This window comes from Natator depressus, chromosome 1 (assembly GCF_965152275.1).
Source record: "Natator depressus isolate rNatDep1 chromosome 1, rNatDep2.hap1, whole genome shotgun sequence".
NCBI classification, from domain to species: domain Eukaryota; kingdom Metazoa; phylum Chordata; order Testudines; family Cheloniidae; genus Natator; species Natator depressus.
In genome coordinates, this window is record NC_134234.1 from 347,752,802 (window position 1) to 347,778,536 (window position 25,735).

Below are 25,735 nucleotides of genomic sequence, written 5' to 3' on the forward strand. Positions count from 1 at the left end.
AGTCAAGGCTTGAGCCGAGCTGGCAGGGTGGAGGGGCTTTCCCCCCTTGCCTGCAGCAGCCAGGAAAGGTGGCTAAGCTCAGGACAGCTGGCGGAGCCTGGGCAGGGCAGAGGCCGAGCTGAGCCCCCAGCTGAGCGTGGTGGGGACACAGGCAGGGCAGGCCGACGGCCAGGCAGCTTTGGCCTGCCTGGGGCTGAGGGAAGCCCCAGAGAAGGGGAAAGCATCTGGAAGGCTGGTGCTGGTAACAGAGAGGCCAGGCACGAGGGTGGCCATGACGGGTTCTCTTAACCAAGAGACCCCAAATCTCATCCCAGTGGGAGGTGCCATGCTCCCAGCCTTAGACCAGTCTCCAGAAGGAACCCTTCAGTGGGCCAGACCCGCAAGGGTCTCTCTTCCTCCAGGGTGAGCCATGTGGCCTCCTGCTTCACCCCGTGAGCTCCGGTCAGGAAATCCAGCTATGATAAATAAAGGGGGGGAGTAGCTCCCTTTGATGGACACCCAGCCAGCCAGTTCTGCTGTAAAATCCTCTTGGTGGCTATTCTGTGCTTGCTTTACCTGTAAAGGGTTAAAAAGTCCTCCAGGTGAAGAAAAAAAAGTGGGCACCTAACCAAAAGAGCCAATGGGAAGGCTGGAACTTTTTAAAATGGGGAAAGAAACTTTCCCTTGGTCTGCGGCCCTCTGGGCTGCAGGGACAGAGCAGCCATGTTAGGCAGCAATGCTGTGTACGGTTTGAACCAGGTATGAAAAAGTATTTTCCATACCTGGAAGGAATAATGTGGATCGGGACTGTTTAGTTAGACACTATCAGGTTTATTTCTTATTTTGGCTTGAGCATCTCCTCTGTGCTAACCCCTGAGGCTTTTGTTTGCTTGTAACCTTTCAGCTGAACCCCCAAGGACGCTAGTTTGGGTGCTTGATTTTTGGAATTGCTCTTTTAAAATCTAGCAAAAGCCAAAGTTCCAGATGGATTTTTTCCTTTTTGTTTTTAATAAAATTTACCTTTTTTAAGGACAGGATTTGGATTTTTGGTGTCCTCAGAGGTGTGTGCAGGTTGTTAGATTAGCTGGTGGCCACAGCTGATTTCCTTTGTTTTCTTTCTCAGCTCTTCCCCGGAGGGGGGTGAAAGGGCTTGAGGGTCCCCCACAGGGAGGAATTCCCAAGTGCGCCTTCCTGGGTCCAAGGGGTTTGGGGTTTTTTGCATTTGGGTGGTGGCAACGTTTACCAAGCCAAGGTCAGAGAAAAGCTGGAACCTTCAGAGTTTAATACAAGCCGGGAGTGGCCAGTATTAATTTTTAGAATCCTTGCAGGCCCCCACCTTCTGCACTCGAAGTGCCAGAGTGGGGATTCAGCCTGGACACCAGCTGAGACAGACCCCTGGGAGAGACGTGCCCGCTCTGCAGGGATTAATGCACCTCGCCCAGCATGTGCAGGGACGCTCCCCCAGCGCTGTCAGAACAGGCCGGTTTATCCTGCACAGGAAGCCCTTAGGGCAGCGCAGAGAACTGAAGGTTAAAGCGTCGCCCATTCTCATATCCCCAGTATTCAAGGTCTGTCTGTCTCCCTCCGAGCAACTTGGTCAGTTCCCAGGTCAGCACCCGACTCCTTCCAGCAGCCACCTCTTATCCCTACCTCACACCTCCCCAGCCCGGTGTTCTCCAGCAGGGGGATTGTGATCAGCTTCAGGGAAATCCACCTCCCTCTGGGTCGCCAGGTGTCCATGTCCTGGTGATTGGATTTACCATTGTCCCCTTGGATTCTGCCCTGAAATGGGGTGGGGCTTGACCAGCGCATTTTAATGACCCATTCAGGGTCAGACAGCCCAGCGCCATTCACACCCGTGTCTCATAGCCTGCCCTGAGAGCTAACAGTTCTTTCCACACCCCTAACCCCCTCCTGGGTAGCCAGGCCAAATATCAGGGAAACTGAGGCACGCATCGGGGTTATAAAAATATTACACAAAAGTCCCTTTTTGTCACATTTCTTCCCGCTTTGAGAACGAACTGAGCAGGGTGATTTTAACTGGGGAAGCTGGAACAGACCAACGTTAGCCCAAGATTCGGCAGCATCTTTTCCCTCCCCTGGGCAGCTGTCCTCCCAGGCATGCCCCAGATCTTACAGCACCGTCGCCATTCACTCAAACTGTTCCAAGACCCAGTCCAGGGCAGTGTCACGTCTGGGCTGGTCGCTGGCACTTGCAGGGGGCACGGGGGAGTTTTCATGTGACCCCGGGCCCTTTTGCCACCCCAAAACCTTTGGGCTTGAGACCAGGCTGGGGTCCTGCCACTGCCCCTCCCCCTCGTCTGCCAGGGAGTGAGGGAGGCAGTGACCCACCTGCCTCCATGTGTCAGCTGTCACGGCTGCAGCTGAGGTGTCCTGATCCTAAGAGAGGGCAGGGAGTGACCCCTGGAGCATTTGGTCTTGACCCAGCCCTACCTCCAGAGCTCTGGTGCCCAGGGGCTGGGGAGGCCAGGCTGACGTGGCTCCCCCACGTGGTCAGGCCCCCTCTGGAGTCGTGTCCCCAGGGCTGTGCATATGCCAGGTGCCCATCTCCCCTCTTGGCATTACCCTGCTGCCCTCAGCCCTAGGACCCAGCCCTCTCTCAGCCCCTCCCCCGCTGGGCTGTGATTCGGGGTCGCTTGGGTGATAGACCCCACCTGGCCATGGCCGTCCTCTGACCAGGCATCTCTGTGCCAGCTGCTTCTCCCTTCGCCCCTGGGCACACCCAGCCGGGTCTCACCGCCACAGGGGTCAGTCGGCCTCTGCTCCCCGGCGAGGGCGGGCTGGGAACTGGCTCCCTCCCGCACAGCACCAGGCTGCAGGGAAGTTTTGCCTGAGCCCGTAAGGGCCGTTCCCCTGCCCCCCTCAGATCAGGGGTCTGGTTACAGGCAGAAGGTGTCCTGAGCCTCGCTCCGTGGGTGCTCCAGCCCTGGAGCACCACCAGAAAAAAATGAGCGGGTGCTTAGCACCCACCAGCAGCCCCCCCCACCCAGCACCTCCTGCCTGCTGCAATCAGCTGTTCCTGATGGGGGGAGGGGTGGAGCGGGGGCTGGGGCGGGGGCTGAGCACCCCGCAGAAAGGAGGAAGCCGGCACCTGTGCTCCTGCCAGGTGGAGTCGGCAGCTCCAGGGGCCGGGTTCAATATCCAGGGGTTCCTCTGAACCCTGCCACACAGAACCGGCTCGAGCCCCCACCCAGCAACCTGGGAAAATTACACACCACCCCGGGCGCCTCTATGAGGCCATACTGCCCCACTCGCAGGCACGGAGCCTGCGTAACAGCAGAGAACTGCTCCTACAAGGGCAAAGGGGGAATGGGGGAGCGTTAATGGGGGAAACCACCACCACCAGGATTCGAAAGCGTGGAGCCCTAACCAAACACCCAACCACAGTGCATTGGGCACTGTCCCGTGACTCACTTTCCCACCTTGTGGCGTGAAAGTCCAGTGGACCAATGTCCCTTGCACACTCCCCTCCGCTGCACCCCACTTGCAGACCCCTGCCCTCAGACACTGGAGACCCAGAGTTCAGAGGTGCATTCACACAGGTCCACCTCCTGCCCCTGGAAGTGGGGGGGGGGGCATCGAGCACTGCCTCGGCTGCTGTCACCACCATCTCTGCAACTGGCTCCTGGCTGCGGCTGTGATCCCGCTGCGGCTCTGTGCCATGTCGGAGACACCACGCTCTGAGCCCCCCCGGAGCCCACTGGGTAGCAGGAAACCTCTGTGCAGCTGCCTCTCCATTGCCTTTCACTGCAGCCCTGTCCCTGCACCGGGCCTAAGGCTCAGCCCCTAGAGACCTGCTCGCCAGCGACTTCGGCTCCTGTCGGCACTGAACAGAAAAAGGACTCTCCACGGAGTCCCCTCAGCGGCGCCTTTAAACGCCGGCTCTGGGACTTCGCTTGCGAGGGAGAGTCCCTGGAGGGTGACCCCCTCAATCAGGGCTAAGCACCGTTCGGCTGCCCTTGACTCCTACAAGGATAACCCCGAGCCATGAGCTCTGTGCTGATTTGTCACTGATCCCTTTTTTCAAAGCAGCTCCCTCTGCTGCACACCTGGGCGGAGGAGTTGTGTCTATGCCGATACGGGCTGCTCCTGAAGCCCTTTGCCCCATTGCGCTGCCAGCCGTCGGGGAGAGCTCATCCAGACTGGCCAGAGGGAAAATCCTCTGCCCCTCTCGGCCAGCCAATGACTTCTCCCCTCTGAGCCTGCTGCCTGGCTTGGTTCAGACGCTGGGAGGAGGTGCTCTGGATCCTGCTAACTGTGCTCTCCTGGTTCAGATCATGGGCTGGTGCAGGAACAGGGACTGAACTTTGTCTTAAAGTGACACAGTCATTCCCCCAAAGCTGACATCCCGGAGAACCTCAACTACCAGCCACCCCGACCCCTAGACTATTCCTGGCAGGAGTTTGTCTAACCTGCTCTTAAAAATCTCTGATGACAGAGATTCCACAACCTCCCTCGGCAATTTATTCCAGTGCTGAACCACGTTGACAGTTGGGAAGTTTTTCCTCATGTCCAACTTAAACCTCCCTTGCTGCAATTTACGCCCATTGCTTCTTGTCCTGTCCTCAGAGGTTAAACGAGAACCATTTTCCTCCCTCCTCCTTGTAACAACCTTTTATGTACTTGAAAACTGTTCTCATCTCCTCTCTCCGTCTTCTCGTCTCCAGACTAAACACACCCAGTTTTTTCAATCTGCCCTCAGAGCTCATGTTTTCTAGCCCTTTCATCATTGTTGTTGCTCTTCTCTGGACTCTCTCCAGTTTGTCCCCATCTTTCCTGAAATGTGGCCCCCAGAACTGGGCACAATGCTCCAGCTGAGGCCTAATCAGGGCAGAGTAGAGTGGAAACACTGTGATCATCTAATCTGACCCCCTGCGTAGCACAGGCCACAGAACTGCCCCATAATTCCCAGAGCAGAGCTTTCAGAAAAACATCCAATCATGATTTTAAAATGGTCAGTGATGGAGAATCCACAGTGACCCTGAGTAAATTGTTCCAGTGGTTAACGACTCTCACCGTTGAAAACATTACACCTTATTCCCAGTCTGAATTTGTCTAGCTTCAACTTCCGGTCATTGGCCCGTGTTAGACCTTCCTCTGCTAAGCTGAAGAGACCAAAATCAAATACTTGTTCCCCATGGTACTTATAGGTACTTATAGACTGTGATCGCGTCACTCCAGCCATCTCTTTGTTAAGGAGTTCTATCTACTTGGCTTAGCACTATACAGCAGGTTTTCTAACCCATTAATGGTTCTTGTGGATCGCCTCTAAACCCCCTCCAATGTATCAACATCGTTCTTGAATTACAGACACCAGAACTGGACAAGGTCTTCCTCAGCAGTCGCACCAGGGCCAAATACGAGGTCAAATAACCTCTCTGCTCCACTCGAGATTCACCGTTTATGCCTCCCAGGATCACATGCGCTCTTTTGGCAATGGGTTCACACTGGGAGCTCCTGTTCAGCTGGTTGTCCACCGTGACCCCCAAATCTTTTTCAGAGTCCCTGCTTCCCAGGATAGGGTCCCCCAGCCTGTACGTCTGGCCTAAGTTCTTTGTTCCTAGATGTCTACATTTACAGTTAGCTCTCTGAAAACCTATCATTGGCTTGCACCCAGTTTACCAGGTGATCCAGATCGCTCTGAACCAGTGACGGGTCCTCCTCACTATTTACCTCTCCCCCAGTTTTTGTGTCATCTGCAAGCTCTATCAGTGATGATGCTTTATGTTTTTTTCCACATCATTGATAACAATGTTAAATAGCGCAGGGCCCAGAACTGATCCCGGCGGGCCCGGTTAGAAGCACACCCACTCGATAACAATTCCCTGTTTCCCATTACATTCGGAGACCTATCAGTCAGCCAGCTTTTATTCCATTTAATGTGTCCATGCTCGGTTTATATCATTCTGGTTTTTTAATCAAAATGTCCTGTGGTACCAAGTCAAGTGCCTTACAGAAGTTTAAGTCTATCACGTCACACTATTACCTTCATCAACCAAACTTATCATCTCATCCCAAAAATAAAGATATCAAGTAAGTTTGAGAGGATCTATTTCCCATAAAACCATGTTGATTTGCATTAATTACATTACCCTCCATTTATTAATGGAGTCACATACCAGCCGCTCCATTATCTTGCCCGGGACTGGCGTCTGGCGGATAAGCCAGTAACTACCGGGGTCATCCTGTTTATCCTTTTTAAATATTGACATAACAGAAGCTTTTTTCCAGTCTTCTGGAACTTCCCCAGTGCGCCAAGACTTATTGAAAATCAATGTTAATGGTCATACAGCAGCTCTTTTAAAACTCTTGGATGCAAAGTCCTCTGGCAAAGTCCTCTGCTGATTTAAAAATGTCTAACTTTAGTAGCTTCTGTTTAACATCTTCCAGAGATACTCGAGGAATGGACAGAGTGTTAACATCACCATACCATGAGACTGTATGATAGTTTTTTCCCCCCAAAAAACAAAACAAATATTTATTGAACATTTCTGCCTTTTCTGCATTGTTACTGATAACTTTTCATTTCCATCTAGTAATGGCCCAACACCGTGGTCAGGATTCTTTTTGGGCCTAGTATACTTTTAAAACCCTCAATATTATTATCTGTAATTCCACTGGGCTGGAATGGGGTGTTCACCACACTTGCCCTGAAAGGGTTAATGCAGGATGAGAAGGGGGCTAATTAACCCAACAAGCCACAGCACAGGGGAATCCCTGGACTGAGTGAAGGAGCCCAGCTGAGGAGGAACAAGCTGGGCTGTGCTTACAAAGGCAGGAAATTGGTAGTTAAAGGGGGCTGCTGGGAAAGGCTCCAGTCACTCCCTGGGAGAAGGCTACAGAGACAGGTAGCCTAGAGTTACCCCCTGGGAGGTGGAGGGAGGAGGAGTGCTAGATGGTAAGAAAAGGGCTCAGGGAAAGGCTGTAAGGTCTAGAAGGGAACAGCCCTTGACTGCTCACTAGAGGATCCCTGAGCCAGACCCTGGAGTAGTGGGTGGGCCCGGGTTCCCCTGCCAGCCACTGAGGGCACAGCACTATGTGTCAGGGATTCAGAAGCCTTCCCAGGATTCCTGAAGGAACACTGTGGTACCCTGGAAGGGAAAAATGCGTAGAGTGACCTGGCTGGAGGGCTGAGTCACAAGGAGACAGCGACAGCTTGTGGAGTGAGAGAGGGGCTGTAGACCAAGAGAGCAAGGCAGAGAGACAGTGTGCAACTGCAGGACAGGGTGCTGACCTTATGAAGCTAATCCCCAGAAAAGCCAGGAGGAGGTGCAATCCAGCGGTGAGTAGAGCACCCTGTCTCATGGCCAAAGAGGTCTCCTTGTGTCCCTTGGCTTCCCTTATCAATTTTCTACAATTTCTCACTTCTGATTTATATTCATTATTATCACTTTCTCTCTCTCTCTATTCTATTCTATTTAATATATATATTTATTTTTTATTTTTACAGTTGCCTTCACTTCCCCTCTAAACCAAGTTGTTGTGTGTGGGGTTTAACCAGCACAGCCTTCTTCCTCAGTTGTGACTGTGGCTAGTAAGATGTTCTTAAATTATTCCCAATTATCATTCATGTTTTTCTGATTAAATTGTTCCTCCCAGCAGATCTGGCCCATAATTGTTTTTGGCTTTGTGAAATTGGCCCTACAAAAAGCATCAAGTATCTATATAACTGGTCTGGACTTTATTGTGCTTGCACATTATAAATGTGATTAAGTCACAATCACTTGTACCTAAGCTACCATTAATGTTTCATTCTGTGATCAGTTCCTCTTTGTCTGTTAGGATGAGGTCTAATATAGAATTTCCCCATGTTGGATGCAACACTTTTTGAGTTAGGAAATTATCATACGGAAAGTTGAGAAATTTAAGGATGTGTTTAGCACTGGCGGCATGAGACCTCGAGCATACGTCACTCAGATTGAAACCCCCCATGATCAAGTAGGTTTTTCCCGACACACTCTGGGAAAGTGTGTAAGGAAGCGGTCATCCTGTTCTCTAGTGTGATTTGGGGGTCTGTAGCAGACCCCAGCTAGGACTTTAGCTGAAAGGACATTGATCCATACGCATTCATGATCATTTTCTTCCATGTTATCTGTGACTGGAAAACAGATAATGCCAGTCCCCTTTTGCCCACCTGATCCTTCCTAGAGAGGTCATAACCATTCATTTTACATTCCAATCCTGTGAACCATCCACTCAGGTGTCAGTGACACCAAATAGATCAAATTTATGCTCTTAAATGAGCAATTCCCATTCTACTTGTTTGTTCCCCAGGCTCCTAGCATTGGTGTGTCAGCAAGTCAAGAATTGCTTCTCTTCATGTCCTTTGGTTTCTTGGTTCATTTTGTTCTCAACATCTTGATTTTGTGTTGAGAGCTCGTATCTTCCCTCTTTGTACCCTCCCCTTTTGCTATTAGTTTAACCCCCTCCTGACTACTCTGGCCAGCCTGTCCTCAAAGAGATTGGTCCTCCTTCCACTGAGATGGAGGCCAACCAGACTATCCCACCCCTTCTCCCTGTAGAAGATGGGCCAATGTTCCACGAAATCAAAGCCCTGCACAGTTTCCAGCATCTTCCGCCTTCTGTCTTCCTGGGCTCACAGGACGGGAAAGCTCTCAGAAAAGATCGTTTCAAGGACATTCTTCTTCAGCAGACTTCCAAGTTCCCTGGAGTGATCTGTCATCTGTGAGTGATCCTGCAATGCAGTGTCCTTAGTGCTGATATGAACCATCTCGGACAGATCCTTGCCCGTCAGTTTCAGAAACTTGTCCAGACTGAGAGTGATATCTTGTGTCCTGGTTCTGGGAAGGCAGGACACTGTCTGGTTTCTCCACCTGTCCCTTGCAGTATGTTCTTTTGATTCTGCGTATTTCATCTCCAACAAGGATTGTTTGTCTACTTTGGACAGTTGGAGAACTCTTTGTGGGTCAGCTTGATTTTCTTACAGCTGCCATCCATACTGTGTCCCGTACAGCTCTCCATTCCCTGGGACCCGCTGGAACGTGAGTGGTATCTTCCACAGTGTTCACACTGAGGACTTGGGATCAATTTGAAACTTCTAGTTGCATGGAATTCCTCCTGCATCTCTTCTCCGTGGTGGCCCGCATCCACCCATCCTCATCCATCTCCAGCCATGCACAATGCTGCTGTGACCTCTTGCCTCTGGTGGTTACCAATTGCCAGGCCTCCTTTCAGACCAAAACCTCCGGCAGGGAGAGCTTGTCTCGCCTCTTGTCCTGACAGCTACTGGCACTCAGACCCGCCCCGCCCCCGCCTTTCGGGGACGCCATGGTTCTGGCACAGGCGGGAAGGTGATTAGGGCTTTGCTTCTTCCAGAGAAAGGTTGTTTTTACCCAGTGAGAGCGATCCCAGTGTGAAATCCCTGTGGAGAGACGGCGCTGTTGGCTTCCTCTCAGTGAAGCTCGTGGAGGTGGCTGAGGGTTGTAGGATTGACTTCAACCAGCTAAGGCACTTTAATAAAAAGCTGGGGGTCAGGGTGGCGCCTGGAGGCAGGTGGTGTTGTGCAGAGGATGGGCAGGGTCCCTCCTTCTCCAGGGCTGCCTCCTGCTGCAAACGCTAACCCCGAGGAGCAGGAACGGCAAAGCGATGCGGTGGACCCAGAACTCCCTGGCTGAGGAGTCCAGGAGCGGTGATCTCAGCAGGGTCTGTGCCCTTCAGTGGCGATGGAGCCAGGGCGGGCAGGGGAGGTCTCTGCTGGGCCCTGGCGAGGCGAGCAGCGGTTACAATTGTGCCATTGGCAGCAGTGTCCCTGCAGGGAGACAATGTACACCTGAGCCGCGGGGGAGGGCTCCTGCATTGCACTAGTCTGTCAGCAGCTCACAGGGGCCAGGGCGCGGGCTCAGCCGCTCTTACCACGGCGCAGGTGCAGCTGGGGTCAGCACCACGGCCCTAGGGGGCCTGCAGCCCCCGAGCAGCGGGCCGCGGGCCTGGGGCCTGGGGCCTGGCCTGGAGCAGTGACTGCTTCCCTTTGGCCTGCCCTATATAGGAGCGTTTAGTGCTCACAGGAGCCTGACGAGGATGGACTGTGGGTCTAACGGGCCCCAGGTGCAGCGCTATGGCAACGCACACCTGGGAGACTGGGAGGGGCGGCAGCTAGCACATGGTACACGGCTCCGGCCTGCCCTCCCGGGGGCCCTCACAAACACGGCTGCCGCTAAGGGGCTGGCGCAGCAACCCGGGTGCTGCCAGCTCCTCCTCCTTCCCCACACTGCCCCCAGCTCTGGGCCAGGCCCCCCTCCCCACCCGATGCTGCACTGTCCCCCAGCTCTGGTGGGAACCCCCCCTTCACACACTGCCCCCAGCTCTGGGCCAGGCCCCCCTCCCCACCCGATGCTGCACTGTCCCCCAGCTCTGGTGGGAACCCCCCCGTACACACACTGCCCCCCAGCTCTGGGCCAGGCTCCCCTCCCCACCCGATGCTGCACTGTCCCCCAGCTCTGGTGGGAAACCCCCGTACACACACTGCCCCCAGCTCTGGGCCAGGCTCCCCTCCCCACCCGATGCTGCACTGTCCCCCAGCTCTGATGGGAACCCCCCTGTACACACACTGCCCCCCAGCTCTGGGCCAGGCCCCCCTCCCCACCCGATGCTGCACTGTCCCCCAGCTCTGGTGGGAACCCCCCCGTACACACACTGCCCCCCAGCTCTGGGCCAGGCTCCTCCCCACCCGATGCTGCACTGTCCCCCAGCTCTGGTGGGAACCCCCCCGTACACACACTGCCCCCAGCTCTGGGCCAGGCTCCCCTCCCCACCCGATGCTGCACTGTCCCCCAGCTCTGATGGGAACCCCCCTGTACACACACTGCCCCCCAGCTCTGGGCCAGGCCCCCCTCCCCACCCGATGCTGCACTGTCCCCCAGCTCTGATGGGAACCCCCCTGTACACACACTGCCCCCCATCTCTGGGACAGACTCCTCCCAACCCCACCCTGAACTGCCCCCCAGCCCTGGAAAGGCTCCCCTCCCCACCCCCACGCTCCCCCCCTGTCACGGAGTGTGGGGGAGTCCAGGCCCTGCACCCCTCTTCCTGGGATTCACTGAGACTCTCAGCCAGCCAGTAAAACAGAAGGTTTATTGGACAACAGGAACACAGTCCAAAACAGAGCTTGTGGGTACACCCAGGACCCCTCAGTGAAGTCCTTCTGGGGGCCAGGGAGCTCAGACCCCAGCCCTGGGGTTCCCTGTGTTCCTCCACCCAGCCCCAAACTGAAAACTAAACCCACCGAGCAGGTTCCCTGCTGCAGCCTCCGTCCACATTCCTGGGCAGAGGTGTCACCTCCCCCTCCCCCTCCTGGCTCAGGTGACAGGCTCTCAGGTCTCCCGTCCCCAGGGCACATTCCCAGGTCAACACTCCCCCCTCCCTGCTGCGTCACATCGTCACATCTCTCCCCCCTTCGAGACTGAACTGAGCGGGGTCACTGTGACCAGTGACCTGGGGAAGTTCGGGGCCCCCTCTCCGGGACAGCGCATCCGCTATCAGGTTGGCACTTCCCTTCACGTGGACCACGTCCATGTCGTAATCCTGCAGGAGCAGGCTCCACCTCAGGAGCTTGGCGTTGGCTCCTTTCATCTGGTGCAGCCAGGTCAGGGGAGAGTGGTCGGTGTACACGGTGAAGTGTCGCCCGAAGAGATAGGGCTCTAGTTTCTTGAGGGCCCACACCATGGCCAGGCACTCCTTCTCGATGGCCGCGTAGTGTCGCTCCCGGGGTAGCAACTTCTTGCTCAGGTACACGATGGGGTGTCTCTCCCCCTTTTCATCCTCCTGCATTAACACCGCCCCCAGTCCCGTGTCGGAGGCGTCGGTGAACACCACAAAGGGCTTGTCAAAGTCTGGGTTTGCTAGAACTGGGCCACTGACCAGAGCCTCCTTCAGCGCCCGGAAAGCCTCCTGGCACTGCTCGGTCCAGACCACCTTGTCTGGCTTCCCCTTCTTGCATAGCTCAGTGATGGGGGTGGCTATGGCGCTAAAGTGGGGCACAAATCTTCGGTAGTATCCTGCCATCCCAATAAAGGCTTGGACCTGCTTTTTGGTGTGGGGAGCGGGCCAGTCTCTGATCACCTCCACCTTGGCCGGTTCCGGCTTTAGGCGGCCGCTCCCCACCCGATAGCCCAGGTAAGATACTTCAGCCATCCCCACCTTGCACTTCTCCGCTTTGACAGTCAGCCCAGCCCCCTGGAGTCGGTCCAGCACTTGTCTAACCTGGGACACGTGGTCCTCCCAGGTCTGGCTAAAGACACAGATGTCGTCAATATACGCCACGGCAAAACTCTCCATCCCCCTCAGGAGCTGGTCCACCAGGCGCTGGAAGGTGGCCGGTGCTCCCTTGAGGCCGAAAGGCAGGGTCAGAAACTCATAGAGCCCCAGAGGGGTGATAAAGGCCGATTTTCAGCCGGGCATCTGCATCCAGCGGCACTTGCCAGTAGCCCTTTGTAAGGTCCATGGTGGTAAGGTACCGAGCTCCTCCCAGCTTGTCTAGGAGCTCGTCCGGCCTGGGCATGGGGTAGGCATCCGATACAGTGATGGCATTGAGCTTCCGATAGTCCACACAGAACCGGACTGACCCATCCTTTTTGGGGACCAGCACCACCGGCGAGGCCCAAGGGCTGGCCGATGGCTGGATCACCCCCAAAGCCAGCATGTCCCGGACCTCTCTTTCCAGGTCCTGAGCAGTTTTCCCTGTGACTCGGAAGGGGGAGCATCTTATCGGCGGGTGCGACCCTGTCTGCACCCGGTGGACAGTCAGATTAGTGCGTCCAGGCTGGTTGGAAAACAGCTGTCGGTACGGATGCAGCACCCCCCTGACCTCAGCTTGCTGGGCAGGGGTGAGCTGATCCGAGAGGGGGATTGTTTCCAGGGGGGAACCAGCTCTGGTCCCAGGGAATAGATCTACTAAAGGGTCATCTCCCTGCTCCTCCCACTGACCACACACAGCTAACACCACATTCCCCCTGGCATAATATGGCTTCATCATATTCACATGGTACACCCGGCGGTGGTGGGCCCGGTTCGACAGCTCCACCACATAGTTTACCTCATTGAGCTGCTTGACGACCTTGAACGGGCCCTCCCAGGCGGCCTGTAGTTTGTTCTTTCTCACGGGGATGAGAACCATCACCTGATCCCCGGTGGCGTAGGCACGGGCCCGCGCCGTGCGGTCATACCAGACCTTCTGCTTCCTCTGGGCTCTGGCCAGATTCTCCCTGGCCAGGCCCATGAGTTCAGCCAGTCTCTCTCGGAAGGTCAGGACATACTCCACCACTGACTCTCCATCGGGAGTGGCCTTCCCCTCCCACTCGTCTCTCATCAGGTCCAGGGGGCCCCTCACCCTCCTTCCATATAACAGTTCGAAAGGCGAAAATCCGGTAGACTCCTGGGGCACCTCCCTGTACGCGAACAGCAGGTGAGGTAAGTACTTGTCCCAATCCTGCGGGTGCTGGTTCATAAAGGTTTTCAGCATCATCTTTAGCGTCCCGTTAAACCTCTCCACCAGCCCATTGGACTGGGGGTGATACGCTGAGGCCCAGTCATGCCGGACCCCACATTTCTCCCACAAGCACCGGAGCAGGGCCGACATGAAGTTGGAGCCTTGGTCTGTCAAGACTTCCCTGGGGAACCCCACTCGGCTGAAAATGGTCAGGAGCGCATCTGCCACGGTGTCTGCTTCAATGGACGCTAAGGGCACTGCCTCGGGGTAGCGGGTGGCGAAATCTACCGCCCCCAGAATGTATTTCTTCCCCGACCGGGTCGTCTTGCTGAGAGGCCCCACGATGTCCATGGCCACCTTCTGGAAAGGCTCCTCTATGATGGGCAAAGGTCTCAACGCCGCTTTCCCCTTGTCCCGGGCCTTCCCCACCCTCTGACAGGGGTCACAGGATCGGCAATACTGCCGGACGGTGGTAAAGACCCCGGGCCAGTAAAAGTTCTGTAGCAACCTCTGCCGGGTGCGCCGGATTCCCTGGTGCCCTGCGAGGGGGATGTCATGGGCCAGGGACAGGAGCTTGCGGCGGTACTTCTGGGGGACCACCAGCTGCCTCCTGATCCCACAGGACTCCCCTTCCCCTGGGGGAGCCCATTCTCGGTACAGGAACCCCTTCTCCCACAGGAACCTCTCCTGGCAGCCTCTCCTCATGGTCCGTCCCTCACTGAGGTCGGCCAGGTCCCTGAGCTTCTGCAAGGAGGGATCTTTCCTCAACTCGGCCTGGAACTCAGCGGCTGGGGAAGGGATGGGGCCCGGTTCCCCCTCCGTGGCCAGGTCTGAGGCCGCAGCCTCTCTGAGCCGTGCCCCTCGGCGCTCCCTCCCCACCCGAGTAGGGTCTCGCGCCTCCAGTGTGGTACCCTCCCCAGGGTCAGGTCGCAGTGCCCCTCGCCGGCTCTGGCTACGGGTCACAACCAGGGCGGTCTGGGGGTCGCTTGGCCAGTCCTCTAGGTCTCCCCCCATCAAAACTTCAGTGGGCAAATGGTGGTGTACCCCCACATCCTTGGGGCCCTCCTTGGTCCCCCATTTCAGGTGTACCCTTGCCACGGGCACCTTAAATGGGGTCCCGCCCACCCCCGTCAGGGTCAGGTAGGTGTTGGGCACCACCCGATCTGGGGCCACCACCTCGGGCCGGGCCAGCGTCACCTCCGCGCCCGTATCCCAGTATCCATTGACCTTCCTCCCATCCACCTCCAGGGGAACAAGGCACTCTCTCCGGAGGGACAGCCCCGCACCCACCCTGTAAACCGAGCACCCTGAGTCCAGAGCCTCCAGCCCTCTGGCGGGGCTGGCTGGGGGTACTCTTCCCTCCTGAGCAGGTGGCAAACTGGTAGCCCCCCTTTCCTGGGTCGCCTGCCCCTCGTCCAGCTGAGTCCCTACCCAGTTAACCCTGGGTAGGTTGGGTCTGCTCAGTTTGTCCCTGAGCCCGGGGCACTGGGCCCGTACGTGGCCTCTCTGGCCACAGTGATAGCAGCTCAGGTCACGTTGGTCCCCTCGAACGGGTCGGAGGGGCCCGACACCAGGCGTTCCCCTTTGGAGGGGGTTCTCCCTATTTCCCCGCTGGGAGGCCCCATGGTGACTCTCTCTCTGCATCGGGGGGGGCCTGTTCTTTTGGGACTCCTCCCGGCTACCCCTTGACCGACTGTTCACAAACTCGTCGGCCAGCTGCCCTGCATGCTGGGGGTTCGCGAGCTTTTTGTCCACCAGCCACAGCCTCAGGTCGGAAGGGCACTGTTCATACAGGTGCTCCAGTACAAACAGGTCAAGCAGGTCCTCTTTAGTTTGGGCCCCCGCTGTTCACTTGCGGGCATATCCCTGCATCCTGTTGACCAGTTGTAGGTAGGTGACCTCAGGCGTTTTACGCTGACTCCAGAACCTTCTCCGGTACATCTCGGGGGTCAGCCCAAACTCACGGAGCAGGGCCTGTTTGAACAGTTCATAGTCCCCTGCCTCTGCCCCTGTCATCCGGCTGTAGACCTCCATGGCTTTGGGGTCCAGTAAGGGGGTGAGGAACTGGAGCCTGTCTGCAGGGTCAACCCTGTGCAGCTCGCAGGCATTCTCAAAGGCCGTCAGGAAGCTATCCATGTCCTCCCCCTCCTTCCGCTGGGCCAGGAAGCACTTATCAAAGCTCCTTGCAGTCTTGGGTCCCCCCTCACTCACCGCAGCCGGGGCCCCACTGCTCCTCAGCCTGGCCAGCTCCAGTTCATGCTGTCTTTGTTTCTCCTTCTCCTGCTGCTCATGTTGACGCTCCCTCTCCTTCTCCTGACGCTCCCTCTCCTTCTCCTGACGCTCCCTCTCCTTCTCCTCCTGCTCATGTTGACGTTGTTTCTCCTTCTCCTCCTGCTCATGTTGACGTTGTTTCTCCTCATGTTGACGTTGTTTTTCATGATCCTCCAGCTCCCTCATTTTCCTCTCCCTCTCCCATTCCAGCCGCATCCGCTCCAGGGATGGGGAGCTCCGCTGGGAGGATCCCCTGCTGGCTGCTGGGGTCAGGGTGCCCTCGGTATTCGCTGGGCTTCCCACAACCCCTCCCCCAGGCATAGGTAGGAAGGGTCTCGGGGTGTCCTGGGCAGCAGTCTGACCCCTCCCAGCCTGGTCAGGCCCCAGGGCCCACGCTGCGTCCGCCGGGCGGCTTCCCTCAGGGACAGGGATCGGGTCATCCAAGCGATCCCTCTCCTCCAGCTGGGCAATCAGCTGTTCCTTGGTGGACCTCCCGACGCGCAGCCCCCTCTACCTGCACAGCTCCACCAGGTCGCTCTTAAGGCGTATAGCGTACATCTCCCGGCTGGCCACTCGCAGGCCGGGCAGCTGTCCACGGTTTCCAGGAAAAGCCCCTAGTGTGCCAGTCCTTCTTGAGGTCACCACCTCTTTGCCAGGGTCGAGCTGCAGACTCCTCCGCCCCTGGGACCGCTCGCTGCAATCCCCCGGGGGACCCTGTTACTGCAAAAGTCCTTCTCTCTGGTGACACACTCCCAGGGGTTAACCGCCCCCTGAAACCGTCTCTCTCTGAATCTTCAGCACGCCTGGTCCCCGTCAATCCCCCTTAGTTTTACTGTTCCCCAGTCACTTACTGCAGGAAGCGCCGTTCACGGGGTGCAGTAGATCCCACCGCTGCCACCAGTTGTCACGGAGTGTGGGGGAGTCCAGGCCCTGCACCCCTCTTCCTGGGATTCACTGAGACTCTCAGTCAGCCAGTAAAACAGAAGGTTTATTGGACAACAGGAACACAGTCCAAAACAGAGCTTGTGGGGACACCCAGGACCCCTCAGTGAAGTCCTTCTGGGGGAGCAGGGAGCTTAGACCCCAGCCCTGGGGTTCCCTGTGTTCCTCCACCCAGCCCCAAACTGAAACTAAACCCACCGAGCAGGTTCCCTGCTGCAGCCTCCCTCCACATTCCTGGGCAGAGGTGTCACCTCCCCCTCCCCCTCCTGGCTCAGGTGACAGGCTCTCAGGTCTCCCGTCCCCAGGGCACATTCCCAGGTCAACACTCCCCCCTCCCTGCTGCGTCACATCGTCACACCCCCACACACACACTGTCCTCCAGCCCTGGTGGGAACCCCCCCTTCACACACTGCCCCCCAGCTCTGGGCCAGGCTCCCCTCCCCACCCGATGCTGCACTGTCCCCCAGCTCTGATGGGAACCCCCCTGTACACACACTGCCCCCCAGCTCTGGGCCAGGCTCCTCCCAACCCCACCCTGAACTGCCCCCCAGCTCTGGAAAGGCTCCCCTCCCCACCCCCACGCTCCCCCACACACACACACTGTCCTCCAGCCCTGGTGGGAACCCCCCCTTCACACACTGCCCCCCAGCTCTGGGCCAGGCTCCCCTCCCCACCCGATGCTGCACTGTCCCCCAGCTCTGGTGGGAACCCCCCCGTACACACACTGCCCCCCAGCTCTGGGCCAGGCTCCCCTCCCCACCCGATGCTGCACTGTCCCCCAGCTCTGATGGGAACCCCCCTGTACACACACTGCCCCCCAGCTCTGGGCCAGGCTCCTCCCAACCCCACCCTGAACTGCCCCCCAGCTCTGGAAAGGCTCCCCTCCCCACCCCCACGCTCCCCCCCACACACACACTGTCCTCCAGCCCTGGTGGGAACCCCCCCTTCACACACTGCCCCCCAGCTCTGGGCCAGGCTCCCCTCCCCACCCGATGCTGCACTGTCCCCCAGCTCCCGTACACACACTGCCCCCCAGCTCTGGGACAGACTCCTCCCAACCCCACACTGAACTGCCCCCCAGCTCTGGAAAGGCTCCCCTCCCCACCACACACACACACACACACACACACACACACACACACACACACACACACTGTCCTCCAGCCCTGGTGGGAACCCCCCCACACACACACTGCCCCCCAGCTCTGGGACAGGCCCAGCAAACTACCCCCTCCCCTAGCCGAGGCTTTCCCCGGCCCCAGGGGGACAGGGCAGTCTGTATTAATTCTGATGGAACAGAGGAACCCAAAGAGTCAAAGGTGCGAATGTCCCGCTGTAAGTGCCCCGGTGGAAGCGGGTTTGGTACACAGACCCCTCAGGCTGCTTAGCCCCATGGCAAACACCCCCCGAAACACCCTGGGGACCCTCTGCTGAAGACACAGAAAAGAAGGTACAACCATGAACGCATCTGAAAGGTCACATACTAGGTAAGGGGTTTATTTCAGCAAGCCCCCCTGCTCCCTTTCCCCTTCGCTGGAGGGAGCGTGAAAGGACAGAAACCCTCCTCTGCCAGCCCCCTGGGCGTCCTGCTCTGTGGGGCAAGGGAAGAGGCTAGCGGGAGTGGGCCCGAGGAGCCAAACACATGCAAAGGGGGGAGAGAAAAGCCAGAAAACGCAGCGTCTGTCGCTGCTGGGAGGCCCAGGCCCAGCCCGTGGGCCTCTCAGCCAGCCCGAGGCCCGGCAGACTGGCGTTTCCCCCGGCTGGGAGGGAGCCCGTGCGGCCGAGCCCCCCGTTCGGGCGCCCAGCGCTTGGAGCTGATTCTCCCCCCCCCGCCCGCGATGTGGTCCCGGACCCCGCACCTGCCCTGGGCCTGAGCCGGGGGCCGCACTGCCCTGGGGACACCCGCCGGCCCTTCCCCCGCGGCCGCTGCTGTGAGCCGGGCTGGGCGCGGCGGGCTCCGCACCGCTCAGCGGGCAGCCGGGGTCATTCCCTGCCCAGCTGCCGCTGCGGGGCCGGGCTGCGGGGCCCCTTCCCGCGGGGCTGGGCTGAGACCCGCCAGCGCCTCGCCCCCGGCCCAGCCCCGAGCTCCGCCCCGCAGCACCCCGGGCCCGGGACAGCGCCCGGCTGATCAGCACCAGGCTGCGGACAGCTCCCGCCGCCTTCCCTGCGCCCGGGCCGGGGCGGCCAGCGGGGACCCCAGCCCGGCCGCGCCCCCGGCCGCCCCCGGGCGCTGCAGCCGGCCCGGTCCCTGGCTCTGGGCTCGGCCCGCGGGCTCCGCCTCCAGCAGCGGCTGGGCCTGGCCGGGGGAGCCGAGCTCTGGAGCCAGCGGGGCTGCGAGCATCGGCCCGGCCCGCCGGCGGGGGGTGGACGGGGCAAAGCGCTCGGGCCGGGGTCTGCAGTAAGGGGGGCGCAGCCTCCGCCCGCCGATACAGCCCCCTGCCCTGGCCCCTGTGTACGGCCCCCTCGCCCCCGTACAGCCCCCCGCCCGGACCTGTCCCCCGTAGAGCTCTGCCCACCCCCCCCCCAGCTCTGATCCCCCGCCCTCCCAGCTCCCCGGCCCTGCCCCCTACAGCTGTGACCCCCCCCCATAAAACCCCTGGCCCGGACCTGCCCCCCATACAGCTCTGCCCCCCCAGCTCTGATCCCCCCGCCCTCCCAGCTCCCCGGCCCTGTCCCCTCCAGCTCTGACTTCCCCCCCCATAGAGCCTCCCGGTGCGCTCTGCCCCCCATACAGCCCCCGACACAGCTCTCCGCCCCCCCTCAACCCCCTGCCCTGGTCCTCTGTACAGCCCCCTCCCCCCATACTCCCCCCATCCAGCTCTCCGCCCCCCTCCCCCACAGCCCCCTGCCCTGGCCCCTCTGTACAGCCCCCTTCCCCCATACACCCCCCATCCAGCTCTCCGCCCCCCTCCCCCACAGCCCCCTGCCCTGGCCCCTCTGTACAGCCCCCTTCCCCCATACACCTCCCATCCAGCTCTCCGTCCCCCTCCCCCATAGCCCCCTCCCCCCATACACCCCCCATCCAGCTCTCCGCCCCCCATCCAGCCCTGATTCCCGCCCCGCCCCGCAGCTCCCCGCCCCGCGTGTGGCCCAGCCCTGCCCGGCTCGCTCCCTGCCTGCGCCAGGCTCGCTCCGCAGTCGGGCTCGGGGCTGGAGAAGATGGCGGACCGGGCGGAGATGTTCTCCCTCGCCACCTTCCACGCGCTCTCCCCGCCGGGCTGCAGGTAAGAGGGGCCCGGACCCCCTGCCCGGCAGGCCGGGACCCCCGCCCGCGCCCCCTCCCCAGCCCGGAGCTCGCCGGGCCCCGCCGCCTCCGCATCCCCTGGGCCTGCGCCCTGCCCGCCCGGACACAGCCCGGAGCCCCCAGCCGGGCCGGCACGGGGGGGCCCTGGGTCTCTGCCCCCCGGGCTGCGTCTCTGCCTGCCCCGCTCCCTGCCCCACCGGGCCGGGCTGCGTCTCTGCCTGCCCCCCGCACGCTGGGCTGGGTCTTCCCCCCCCGCCCAGGGCCAGGCTGGGTCTCTGCCTGCCCCCCCCGCCCCCCACGCTGGGCTGGGTCTCCCCCAGGGCCAGGCTGGGTCTCTGCCTACCGCCCCCCACGCTGGGCTGGGTCTCCCCCCAGGGCCAGGCTGGGTCGGGTCTCTTCCCCCCCCGCCCCACAGGGCCGGCCTGGGTCTCTGCCTGCCCCCGCAGCTGCTGCAATGCTCCAGCATGGCCAGTCCTGACCCAGCTCCTGGGCAGGGCCACAGGGCTGGTGGCCCAGGCCTGCCCCAAGGGGGACCGGGTGGAGGGCTTGGGACAGCTCTGCCCATGGGCAGGGGGCTCCCCCCCAAGTCTGCCCAGCCAGCTCCCCTGGGCCTGGGGACAAATTGGGGGAAGTGTCTGGGGGTTCAGGCTTCCCAGGGAAACCCTGAGGAGAGGCCAGGTCAGAGCTTACCCTATGCCCAGCTAGTGGGCCCCAGCCTCCCACAGCGGGAGCCATCAGGCTGCCGGGACCTGTCCCAAAGCCGGCCCAGGCCCCAGCTCTCAGCACAGGGCCCGGTAGCCTAGGGCCTTCATCTCATGGGTTTGATGGTTGGTTCCCCTGCCCCATGGCAGGAGCTGGGTCCAGCCCCACAGGGGCCATGAGCTGGTGTGTGTGGGGGGGAGCTGCCCCCAAAGGTAGTGAGCTTGTGGGGTAGGAGCTTCAGAGCCTATGGGCCTCACTCTCTGTCCCATTTTCTTTTGGCCCCCAGGACCCATCCTGTTCACCAGGACTGAGACCTCTCCTAGCAGCTGGTTCCCTGGGGGTACGGGCTGCGGGGGGGAGGAGTCGGTCCTCAGCTGATGTTATCAGAAAATGGTGTGTTTGGGGAGTGAATCCTAAACAAGGGGGCAGGGCAGCATCCAAGGCACAGACCCCACTTCTGAGAGCCAGCTGCAGGCCAACATCTTAGCCAGGTGGTGTGACAGAGGGCAGAGACGGAGAGCCCCTGCCCTTGGCTGCTGTAGGGCTGATCCCACCCCTCGTATCATGGAAGCTCAGAAACTAGAGACCAAAAGCCCAGTTGCATCCCACCTAGTCCATCCTGTGGACCAGGGCTGGGACCCACCCCAAGTGCCCATTCCCAAGGGCTCTGAATGCCCCAGTGTTGTGACCCCCGGCCTTTCCCCTGGAGACGATTCCCGCCCGGATCCTCCCCCTGTCAGGGAGCGAAGAGGGGCCCCGGCCCTTCCCCGGGGACGATTCCCTAGTCCCATCGGATACTCTGCCAGGATGTCACCTGGCTGTTCAGCCTGTCCTTGCCCTAGTTACACCCCTGGTGTCACGCTCTGTGTCCTTGGGATTTACGCCCTCCAGAGATTTGCAGGCTTTGAGCACGTCCTCTCCCCCGCCCCCGTTGAGCCCAACTCGACAGATTTAGCTGGTTTAATCTTTCCTGGGAAGTCGATCCCTTGCTCTCCTCTGATCTGGCTCCAGTTTGTTTGTTGTTACTCCTGGCATTTCCCAGGGGCCCATCCCCACAGGCCCTCAGCTCCCGTTGCCAAGATCAACACTGCCCCAGACTCCTCGGGCTGGAGCCGCGCTCTGCTCCCATGTAGGTGGGCGCGTTACCCCCGGCCGGGAACCGATCCTGGCGCTGGCCGGCTGGGGAGCTTCCAAGCCTCCAGTGGGGGAACTGCTGGGCCTGTGTCTTCTTCCTCCCATTCCAGGGTGAAACGGGAAGCGGGGGAAAGGGGGGGCATGTGGGCAGGTGAGATCAGGGTCGGGCCCACTGCAGTTTCTCGAGCAGGGAGGTTCCCAGGATTGTCCCTGACCTTCCAGAGCTCGCTGGCAAGTGGCAGGGTGGCCCAATGCCCGCCAGATAGAAGTCGGAGATCCCCAGAGAGGAGACTCCATGAGGACAGGAGCGAAAAGGCTGCCCTCGAGTGTGGCTCTGTGGCTGTACCATGTGGCACTCGGTCGCAGGGAGATTTTCATGGCTGGTTGCTGGTGGGGTCCCTCCTAGGCCATGTGTAAAGATGAGCAGGTGCAAACATGGGGATTGCCCGAGTGCATCAGAACCATGGTCCGCGTCGCCCAGTCTCCGCAAGTGGCAGAGCAAACCAGGGCTGGGCTTTGCCTTGGCCTGGCACTCATGGACAGCAGAGATGCTAGTTTTTCTGCTGTAGAAATCCAGGTCCCACTGGCAGGCTGACTGGAGAGCCAATGGGACAGGGCCACCTGCAAGCCAAGGGGCAGGAACCGGGGCGCTGGGAGGAGAGGGGAGTTGTGCTCTGGGGTTGGGGTTTGTTGAACTCCGGTGGTTGGTTAACATGGGGGAGAAAGGAAGCCTTGGCACACAGTTAGCATCCTGGCTTCTTCGCTGAAGGTGCTGAGCGCCCACAATACCCATCCCCGAGAGCCCTAGGCAGGGCCCAGCCCTGCGTACCAGCACTGTGGAGGGAACAGACAAGAAGGAGCTAAACACTGGTTAACATAACCCCTCCCAGGCCCCCTCCTCCATCGGGAAGGGCACAAGACTGAGGTTTACAGACCCTTCACGGGGCACCTATAATGCGCTGGCCGGTTCACGGGGCTGCCCAGATTTCCCTCTCTGGGCTGACGCTGCTGTTGCTCCTCCCTACAGCCTGGGTGCTTGGCGTCTACCTCTGCGGTGCAGCTGATAGCCTGGTTTGCGTCCAGCTCTGCCATTTCCTTGTGACCTTGCGGGAGTCTCTTCCCCTCTCTGTGAAATGAGACGGAGCCCGGGATTGTTGGGCCTGCTTTGTGTTACTCTGCTGGGGCTGGGCTCAGCCTTCAGAGCAAGGCCCTCTCGAAGTCTGAGCGGGGCAGAGCTGTCAGGGTCTGAGCAGCTCCATGCGGGATGTATGCGATCAAAGTGCCATCTGACTGCCACATGGCCAGGGCTTTTCCGGTTACCAACCTAGGTTAAGGTCTCAGCTGCCTCCAGGTGGGAAGCAGGCAGGTCTCTTGACGTACCAGTAGCTGTAGACCAGACCTGGAGCCTTCAGCAGGGTTTGTCCCTATGGGTGCTCCACTTCAGGGGCTCATGCACCTCTCCAGCCCTTGCTGGGAGATTTCTAGCTAGCAGTGTCTGTTCGGCCCATGCCTGCGCCCAGTGCCTCCTTGTGGCAGACACCCCGGCTGTGTAGGTGTGTGCGGGCAAACCACCCTCATAGAATCATAGAAGATCAGGGTTGGAAGGGACCTCAGGAGGTCATCTAGTCCCACCCCTTGCTCAGAGCAGGTTCCTTCTCTACAGCCTTGGCCCGAGACGGAGCAGCAGCGTGTCCTCCTAGAGCGTACTCGGCCTTTTCTCCTTCTTCAGTTAGTTTGTGTTTGTAGGTGACTGTTTAGTGATTAGTAATAGTTAGCTAAGGTGAGAGTACGGCTTCTTCCCTCTCCTTTCCCCAGGGACACCTGTCCCCTCCTGGTAGGGTTGTCTGGTTCGCCAGGCTTCTAACGCTGCATCTCTTGCTGGGGTGCCGCATTGGCAAGCGACAGTCCAGTGCCGAGTGGAGTCCCCCATCTCCCAGAAGTGCAACTTCTCCTTGGCTCTTTAGGCCAGGGCTAGGAAGGACAGGGGGATGAAGCTCAGACTGTTGGCCATGGGATGTTCCCTGCAGCCGCCCTTTGGGTACATCTCCTCCCCTTCCCCCCAATACATCTGTCCTCAGCCAGACCCAGCACCCTGTCAACCTCGGGGCGTGCTTCTCCTCCCAAAGGGAAGCCAAAAAGTGGAGCGCAAACTCTTAACTCTAAGGAGCCAACTCCAAAAGAGCCGTCACCGAGGGTACGGCTGAGCCCAAGGGCTCTCCTTCCGGCCCCAGCAGACCCGCCAAGCCTGGAGCTCCAAGGATGGGGCGCATGGCTCCAGCAGAGAGAGAAAGCACCAGGTCCCCTCAAGCTCGGCCCTGCCGTGGGCACCGAAGCACTCGTTCAGCCGCTAGTGCCATCGTGTGCCTTGACCCAGCCATCGGCGCCGACCCACGCAGCTCAGCCGGGGGGACTGTGCAAGCACGGGCGCCTGACCTCTGCAACGCCTGCAGCACGCCCGTGTCACCAGTGTCTCTGGCTCCGCTCCAGCGACCTCGGCTCCAGTGTCGGCACGGGGTCCTCTCCGGCACCACCCAGGGATTCTGGCACTCCCAGGGATCTCATGCTGTTGGATGAACCAGCGTCCCCGTCGTTGTGATCTGCGAGATCTCGGACTCTGAGTGGCCATTTCATGGCCCAGGACGCTCCTCTGTCCTCACGGGCTGCCCCCTGGCCCCCATGGGAGTAGGTGGAGAAAGAGGACTCCCAGTCGATCGCCTCAGTTTCTGTGAGGGGTTCCCCTAGGGACCCCTTTGGAAATCCACCTTCGTGCAGGGAGGATCTGGCTCAGACGGCAGGGCAGACACCGGCCACTATTCCACTGACGTGTCAAAGGGGCGGATATGAAGCGCTCCATGCCCCTTAAGGATTCCACTTTTTATTTTCCAACCCCCTCCCAACCCCTTAGTGGTGGATGCAGCGAATGAGTGGAGCAAGCGGCCCTTTTTGAGAACGCCCCCCCATGACCAGAACCAAAGTGACTGAATCTCTTTGGATGAAAGCCCTGCCGTTCTGGATCCTGGGCTGTCAGATGGTCCATGGCCAAATACAACTTTACTCATGGCAACAAGCTCACGGCCTTTATTGAACAGCAGCCACAAGACTGCCAGGAGCAACTCCAGTCCGTAGTTGTGGAGGGCAAACTATTGGCCAGAATGGCTCTCCAGGACCACCCAGATGCGCGGACGCTGCTGCCAGATCCATCTCGCCAGCAGTAGTTGTGTGCAGGGCACCGTGGTTCCAACTTCCGGGGTCGGAGAGATGTTCAGAGCACTGTGGAGCGCCACCCTTTGAAGGTCATACACTTTCTCGGAGACCGCAAATGTCTCCCTGCACACGCTGAAGGACTCCAGGGCTGCCCTATATCCCTGGGGCCTTTACGCACCTATGGGCAGGAAACTGCCCAGGAAGAGAGACAGATCTCTGAGGAAGAGGGCCGCCCAACTGTCCTCCACGGCCACCAAGTGTCCTCTAAACAGCAGCCGCTCCCTTCCTCTCACAGGGCCAGCAGCAGCCTACTAGAAGAAGGAAGCATTGCTCACCCCATGCAGTAACTGGAGTTCTTCGAGGTGTGCGCCCCTGTGGGCGCGCCACGACCCACCCTCCTTCCTCTCTGCTTCTGTTGTTCCCTAAGGAACTGAGGGAGGTTCGCCCACGCACCCTTACACAGCCTTGGTGTCTGCCACGAGGAGGCACTGGGCACGTGCGGGGGCCGAATGGGCGCTGCTAGCTCGAAATCTCCGACCGCGGGCCCGAGAGGCGCATGCACCCGGAGTGGCAGACCCGCAGGGCCAGGCGTCTCGAAGAACTACGGTTACTGCACCAGGGGAGAAACGTTCCCTCCCCCCTTGCAGAAAGGGCAGCCTGTCCTCCGCTCGCCATGTTTCAGCCAGGCAGGGGCTGTCCTGTACAGGCGATAGCTGGGCTTAGCGGCTCCTCCTGCGCTGTGACCGGCCTCTGAGCCGTGGCCTGGGCACGTGGAGAGCCGTGACTGGCACTTG

The 25,735-nt window shown here is 59.5% G+C and overlaps 1 protein-coding gene across 2 annotated transcripts in view; it reads left to right on the top strand.

The window, feature by feature from the left end:
• The first annotated feature begins 19,739 nt into the window (after window positions 1-19,739).
• Window positions 19,740-25,735, top strand: part of MAPK8IP2 (mitogen-activated protein kinase 8 interacting protein 2) — a 59,895-nt gene continuing 53,899 nt past the window's right edge. For both annotated transcript variants that reach the window (XM_074942801.1, XM_074942802.1), the window contains exon 1: window positions 19,740-19,881. In XM_074942801.1, coding sequence (XP_074798902.1) covers window positions 19,817-19,881 — 65 coding nt within the window. In that variant the 5' untranslated portion in view covers window positions 19,740-19,816. The remainder of the gene's footprint in view (window positions 19,882-25,735) is intronic.